Source organism: Egretta garzetta, unplaced genomic scaffold (assembly GCF_000687185.1).
Source record: "Egretta garzetta isolate BGI_Z169 unplaced genomic scaffold, ASM68718v1 scaffold287, whole genome shotgun sequence".
Taxonomy (NCBI): domain Eukaryota; kingdom Metazoa; phylum Chordata; class Aves; order Pelecaniformes; family Ardeidae; genus Egretta; species Egretta garzetta.
Window position 1 is genome coordinate 4,662,144 of NW_009260435.1, and position 8,051 is coordinate 4,670,194.

The 8,051-nt window shown below is 38.6% G+C and overlaps 1 protein-coding gene across 6 annotated transcripts in view; it reads right to left on the minus strand.

Annotated features, from left to right (window-relative positions):
• The window catches only part of TLN2 (talin 2), a 185,916-nt gene that overhangs the window by 1,598 nt on the left and 176,267 nt on the right, over nt 1–8,051 (minus strand). For all 6 annotated transcript variants that reach the window (XM_035899453.1, XM_035899455.1, XM_035899452.1 and 3 more), the window contains 3 exons: nt 5,653–5,778; nt 2,916–2,978; nt 2,638–2,820 (listed from right to left, as the gene is read on the minus strand). In XM_035899453.1, the coding sequence (XP_035755346.1) occupies nt 2,638–2,820; nt 2,916–2,978; nt 5,653–5,778 (372 nt within the window). The remainder of the gene's footprint in view (nt 1–2,637; nt 2,821–2,915; nt 2,979–5,652; nt 5,779–8,051) is intronic.

Below are 8,051 nucleotides of genomic sequence, written 5' to 3' on the forward strand. Positions count from 1 at the left end.
CCCTACAGTCTGAAATAAAATGGTGGATGAAATTGCAATTCACATTATGCACAACACTGATCAGATTTATTTTTTTTAAGGAAGAAGAACAGAAAATGAAAGCTAGTGTATAAAGAAACATTTTAAGGCAATGAAGTTTTTACATCAATGGACTTTCATCAGGGCAAATTAGCCACTTACACAGCCATGATTCTCACACATTTAAACATTTATATCCTTAAAAATTCTCAGATTTCTAAGGATAAACAGACAAACATTTGTAATACATCTTTTTTTTGTCTAAACTGAGTAGTGTCACCAACTGTGCATCAAAAAGAAAAAAGTAACTAAGCTACCTGCATTCTAACATTGACAAGGCTATCTTTGCTATGCTATAACCCATACTGGCAGTAGAGAGAGGGTAGGTACTTGCAGTGTTGTGACAGGTGGTGAGAGAGAACAGGAGTTCTCTGTCATGTGGTTTTCAATGTCCCCAGGTGTTGTGTGTGCTGAGAACACTCGTTCCCACACAGGCTGCTGGCCAAGACAGCCTGCTCTCACATGCTGGAGACACATGGACACTAGGAGAGGAAGCCACGTTGACCAGCTCTGAACCTGCCCCTCACCTCCTTCCAGTCCTAATTCTGTATTTCCAGCTTCATCCACCTTTCAACTTAACTCTCTTCCCACCTGAAATGACCCAAGGACAAATTATTTCAAATTTGCTCTGCTCCATCTGGAGCTTATCCAAAGAGAACGGAAACATTTAAATTTGTTTCATTAAGTTTTGGAACAGACTCTGTAACAGTGCATTCCAAGTCAGCATTCATGGGAAATGCAGTTCAAATGTCTTCTCCCAAAGCTTGCATTTTGTGGGGTAGGAAAGAGAAAACTAATACACTCAAATTCCTGAACCTAGCCTATTGATTAAAGCTATGTGAAAACATTTCTGCTGGGGACAAAGCCAGCTGAAAAGCCTCAGTAGTTTTGGCAAATTCACTAGTAAAAATATTTGGTAGACATCAACTCACTGTTCTTGCTATGATAAAAGACATTATTTCCAAGTGCAAACTGCTTTTCCTTTCATTATTCATTTTGGGACTAATACGAAGCTTGGTAAAGCAGCGAAGTTCCATTCCAATCTGAGCTTGGGCTTGTTCCCTTTTCACATTCCCTTCCAACTTTTCACATTTGACATCCATTTAGTAGTATTTGCCTACAGTGACTGAGTACCCTGAATTTCCTGGCAGAGCTGAGAAAACACAGTCTCTAGTACTTGATTTTGTTCCTATTTCTATTGTTTGTTCTGCATTTAAAATTCCTTCAGACCCATCTCGGCATTTGGGTATTAGAGTGCAAACTGCACTACAGTCAGAACTATCTTTTGGTGACTGATACCTCCCCCCCAGTCCCTTGACAAAGTCGGTCTGTACGAATCCACTATAAAGCACTAAAACCATCTCATCCCTAGAGATAACATTCCATTGTTCTCTATAGAAACAAACAGATTTTTCACACACTCATACAATTATTTTTTCCTCCTAAATATTTCACCCATTTTTCTACTTTGAAAATAAAATAATGACATCAATTCCTTTGGCTTAGACAGATACTTAGTCATATGTATTTCTGTTAGACTTGATTCTACCTATCCATACATGAACTGTTATATTGAGTGTGCATTAGTAGCATCTGTGCAAATAAGAGAAAAAGGGGAAATTTCACTATCACCAGAGATACTCCATGTTGATGGTATGAAAAAAGCAGCTGAAATAGTTCTTACATTCCAGGCTGAGCCTGCAGGACAGGATGTCAGAGAAGGCTGTAGCCATTTTTAAAACGAACACCCTTAAACAAAACTTCTGGAGACACTAGACTTTACCTGTCATAACACAACGTTAATCCAGTAATAGTTCAGAGAAGCTCAACATGAAATGGATGTGTAATGTAAAAGGGACCAGTTTCATGTAAAAAAAGTTAAATCAGACTTTAGTTGAGATGTTGCATCAGCTTCTGTTCTTGTTTCTGTCTGGCAATGATTCTCCATTTTAGAAATGTTTTATCTACAATTGCTGTCTCTCGACTCCTAGAAAAAACCCCGAAAACTGACCACAACCCAGTCTGGCACTTAGGCAAGTACTTTGTTGAACATATGGATGATCTTGGAGAGGTCAGGAGGATCCTCACGTGCAACCAAGTTAAGTATGCTTACCTGTTTGCAAGCTCACTGGGAGTCTTAACTGAATGCAGAATAATTGCAGAGAAACCAACTATACTCAGTCACTATAAAAATGCACGTAGTAAACATTCTCAGCTCATGTATTCCTATGGCTTATCATTAATATGAATCTATCAATGCTCCACCTAAACCAGGGCTTGGCACAGGCCAGTCAACACTGGCATCTCTCAACATCCTTTAAAAATGAAGAATAAAACAAGCAGTGAAGTGAGCTATACTTCTTGCTGAATAATGACAAATGCACAATCATTTCAACCTTGATGAATCAAAGTACCCCACAATCCCATGAGGAACAAAAACTGAACAGAATTCTGAAAATTCAAGAAACTATTCCTAAAATTTGGGGGTTGTTCATGCAGTGCTAAACCAGCGTTTCCATAGTACAACTACGGGTTTTCAGTAATTAAGAACACAAGTACCTGTAGCCTCCTCATGGCTTCAGAGTCATGATCAGCCTTCACTTTGCAAGCCACAAGCAACTGTGCTGTAGAAGCTGCCACTTGTTTGGCAGATGAGATGAGCTTCTCTTCACTGGCGTGGCCTTGTACTGAGGCATTAGCTGCTTCACAGAGATTGCTGGTTGCAGCTGCCACCATTCGGGCCTAGGAGACAGTAAAAAAAAGTCACTGTATATTCTCACAGGATACTATTTCTTCAGAGAAGGTGTTAATTTTCCTATAGAGAAGTAGCTACTCACAGCAGAAATAAGTCCCTGAGACCATTGTCCATCATCAGCTGCATTTGCCGGGATTGCTCCAACCTGAAAAACAGTTCAGAGGTGGCTTGCAAGGAAAGAGAAAATACAATTGCTTTGTCTCAGACTACAACAAACAGTAATCCATGAAAAAAGGAAACACTTGCACCCGTGACTGTGCCCAGCGCATACAGGAACAGAAAATCCAACTGGAAGTTAGTTGTCAGAGTAAGTGTGCTTCCAGCACGTATCTGCCTGCTCATGTAGTGTCCAGCTTCCTAATTCTAACCTAAATTCTTTAGGTTTCAAGGTTTCTTTGCCTAATCATCCCAGAAAACATATTTTAAGTAGAACACAGATGCAGGAGTCTAGTTAGTGATATCTGTATTTTGTGTGTGTGTGCACGTGTGAGTGATTGAATAGAGGGGTGGTGTGGAGGAAGATAGATCAGATCCAGCTTACCAGACTTCATCTATACTGCAGAAATGGAAACAGTTGCCTAACATCAAATGAATTATTTTATAACAACTCCACAGGGGAAAGTAGTTTCACTTAAACTTTCTTTAGCAAACTCTTCAACTACAATATTGCACCAATTTGTCTTGTAAGGTACTTTCACAGCCCCTACCAAGCAATGACAGCAATTTATTTGGGACAAGAACAAGCCTGGTTCGCACACACCCACGCAGTTGGGTAAGAATTTCCCACTGCCTCCACACTAAATGAAAAGGCCCGTGAGGAATCTAAGCCAATAGTCAGTACCATTTACTGTTCAGTAGTGAAGTGATGGATGTGGAACAGACCAAACTTGTCCTTCCCACCTACATGCCAGCCATGCTCTTCTGGGAGGAGTCCATACCACATGCCTCAGAAGATTTCTTACAAAAGCAAAAATTTCCCCCAATATCAGTAACAAAATCTTCCCACTAGGCAGGTTGGAACCATTCACTATGGGCAAGAATTTGGTCAGTCATTTTAGAAGCCAGCTCCCTGTACTTCTGTCTGACTGGAGATACAGGCTACCACAGCAGTCAGAGGATACCCCATAATGACAATTACCTAAGCACTAGTAATTAGTAAAGAAAGAAGAGAAGGAAAATAGGTTAGGGCTTCATTATTTCAGAAGTATCTTAATGGCTTTGTTTATTTGTGAGAAGTATCATGATGCGTGGATGTGCCGCAAACAACTCTGAAGTTTGATGCTTCATTAAATTTTGATTTTGCTTGGGATTAATTTCTTCTTTTAAAGACCACAGTGTTATTTGTAGATCCTCCAAGCAGGCAAGAAACTATCAGTAAAAGCCATTCGCTGCAAAAATTCCTGATCTTTCAGCAAGTTACTATAGAAGAGTGATGGATAAAGCAAAACAGCTAAATTCAGTAATGCAGGCTGAACAGATCTGCAAATATGGCACTATATTTGACAGGTGTGCTTCTATTAGAACAGCAAGTGAAAGCTTTCCTCAAACAGGCAGATTAAAGTGGTTTTAGCAGTTATCTGAACTTGGATGGAATAGGATGCAAGTACTGTTAGCCTCAATCTGAAAGACACAAATAGGAATGTATCTGTGGGAAAAAAGAAGCCAAAACTATCTGAGGGAGATTCAGGGCTGGTACCAGGATAGAAATACATTCTGTATTATTCTGAGTAACTTTACAGTGGTGGTGGTGAGGAAAGTAAAGCAAGCTATATGTCACAATGAAACTAAATAAGAACAGGTCTTATCACATAAAAGCAGACTGCACAATAATCTAACCAAAGCAGGTAAGTCAAAACTCTCATTTTTCGGACTGTCTACACAGCCAGATTTCAATGGGTATTAATAGTACCTTGTTTTGTATGTTATTGGTAAGTTCCATAGCTGCAGCTTATGGTGTGTCTTTTCAAACAGTTACATCACTATTGTTCTGAAAAAAGTGCTCCTGGTGGATCTAAAAGCACAAGCTGCCCAGGAATCCTAGCTGAAGTAGACAGCATAGCACTTTTGTGACAGGATCCCAGACAGTGTCTGCTCAGAATAAAGAATTAGATGAACCTGGAAACCATAACTATACAACAACAATGATCCCATAACAAATTGTTCTCACAGGCAACACATCTGTTTGATGTGCAGATTTTGAGTTTCAAAGTATATTAACTAGGAAAAAAACCCCAGTAATCGGTATGAAATGAATTACAAAGACCTCAATCCTGACCAGACCAAAAGGGTGACACATGTTTTAAGCGCTCTTTCTGTTGGTCCCAACAGTAATTACAAGCACGTCCACTTAATTGTACTGAATTTGCATGCAGGCCTGTGTCCCCATTGAATCAGACAAGAAAACACTGAGGACACAAATTAGTGAGGCCCTTTGCTATTCTGGTCCAGAGTGGTTTTGTATACTTGACATTTGGTTTTGGATCCCCAAGCTGTCTCGTGGGACTATACATTACTAGCTTGAAATACAGATCTTCATGAAATGAAAAAAACCCCACAAACACAAAAACTCCCCATAGCTGAAACATCTGAAGAGCCAAACACTTGATTACACTTGCAAGGTTTAAATAAACATAGTTGTGGGTTTTTTTAAAACAGAACCAGGCCTGGGCCATGTATTGTGATGAGCAATGAAAAGATTTACATTTTCATTAGTCGTTCCCAAGCTCCTTTCCTGCTGTTTTAAGAAAGAACAGTTAAGAGACTAGGCTCGATTTTGACGCTTCCCCCCCCTACTGTTGCTACTTGTCCTGTTTACCCACCTTTCCCTGTGCCACCAGTTCTCTCTGGGCTGCTGAAGCTGACTTCACGAGGGCACTGGTAGCAGCTGCAATGGATTTAGCTGCTTCCAGGATCTGTTCTTCAAAATCCAGAGTCTCATCTGCTTGCTATAACCAAGAAAGAACAATGTCACACATTATTCACCTGAAAGCAGCTGTATTTTCAAGATTGAGGACATATACAAAATGAGAAAGAAGATTTTGGGACACATCAGTAAATTCAATAAGACCTACAACATCATTTTCTGCAGAGAACTTTCATGTCGACTAAAGCTGGTAGTCAACATAAGTGAATTTAAATATTAAGTTACCCTTGTGACTGCTCACACATGCAATTGGGTATCACGCAAGATACTTAAATAATTGCCTTCAGCTTTCTAATACAAACTACATCCAGAAAAGTGCAGGGCTGAAAAGAAATTCTTATTTTTCCATATCAAGATTATATTTGTAGTGCTATAATAGTGGCTTCCAGGACTGCTAAACTAGGTAGAACATTTTCTAAAGACTTAAAGCATTAATAAAGAACAGTGATAAATGTATATTGTCTCATTCACCTGTACTAAGAAATGTAATGTAGATACCAAGCAAGTGCATAGATTTAACAGCTTTTGGTAAGAGCTGTCATTTCACAGAGAGCAGCATTGTGAAGCAGTCCAGTTTAGTCATCTCGGAGTTATGAAATTCCAAAGGTCTGTCTGGAAAACTTCGGTCATCCAAATGTATCTTTCAACAAGCATGAGCAAATAGAAATGTTCCATAAAATAACAACTTCCTTGCCTTTCTATCATTTAAACAAATACTGAAGACATTTATCCATTTAAACATGCTTACTAGCTTCCGAAGTTTACAAAGGAGATGGAGATAAACAGTTATTGTTATTTTAAACAGAGCCAGGCCTGGGCCATGTATTCTGATTGGGTTTTTTATACAAAATAAACCAATAGGTATTTCATTTGTGATCAAATCATATGCCTACCAGAATCCAATGCACTATGACCAGTAGGGCTAGTGGATACCAATACCAGAGCAGACCACCTTGTGAGATGAAGCTTTTGAAACAAAGGTTTCTTCCAGCTTATGCAACCACAGCATTCTTGCGTCAAGTAACTAACTTTAGGAACACCAGCCAAGTGGGCTTTGAGTTAGAAAACTAGGCACTTCATTTGCAAGTCTGAGCGCATCTAAATTTAACTCAGGTTTAGTTCTCCTGTCACTGCAATCTGATGAAATAGTACTAATTTATAAAATAATAAGAGATAATTATGAGTAATTACAAATCATTATGAAATTGCACATCAAGCAGTGCTTGGTCCTACAGCACTTTACATAACTGCCACATAACTAAAACAAAGTCCAGGAGATCAAACTATAGCATCCATAGACACCAGAAAAACTGAATGATCTGAAAAAAACCCACTGATGTGTGGGTGAAGTTGTTTGGCACTTTAAATTTTTTCTTATCCATTAGGAAAAGCCATGTAAGTCAAGGAAAAGTATTTGTCTTGCCTTGCTCTTGGGCTAATCCCATCAACTGAAGCATATGTCTTTGTAATAAGAGTATAAGGAATTGCTTTGTAAAGTGAGTGAGTCATGTTCCACATGAATTTTTGGCAATGTTTGCAATGTAACATCATGGCCATTATTATATCTAAGTGGTAATCATATTGGTCCTGAATTTATGCAACAGGCCTCAGGTCTTATTTATAAAACTCTTCTTCAATCATGATATCACAGAACCAAAGTGACTAAATGGAATTCAGTATAGTTGCTATCAGATTTCTTTTCATTATTAAAATAGATGCATTGTTGACTTTGATTTAAATTGACTAAAGTCTTAAACTGAAATATCAACAAAAGTACCACTGGGTGATAGTCAATTTAACAGACTGTTTCTGTGCTTACACTTTTAACAGACTGGTTTTGCACTTTTACTTTTGTCCAAGCCTCCCTGTTACTGAGAGGTTTTAAATTTTCATTTCCAGCATAACAGAATATATTATGTGTGTTACTCTTTGTATGTCAGAGTTGTCAGGAATTCAAACTTAAGCAAGGGAGCATTTCAGTATTTGCTTATTTATTATAAAGGAGGTGTCATTCTTTCATAAAGTTTAATAAAATGCCCATGGCCATAATCTGATCTATTAGGCAGCTGTGTATGTGCCCAGATGGTGTTCAACTTGCAAAAAAACAGCCACGAAAAAGATGCTGAAGAAAAGGAGTTGTTTGAACTCAGTTTAGTGTAGTGAGTGGACTACATATTGCACATAAGTGCTAAGCAAAAATGACTACTGCCAAAGGGAATGCAGAGAAATCAAATCTTGCATTACTGAGGATGCTGTTGTACAATGGTTAGATTAATTTCCACAATGCAGGGAGCA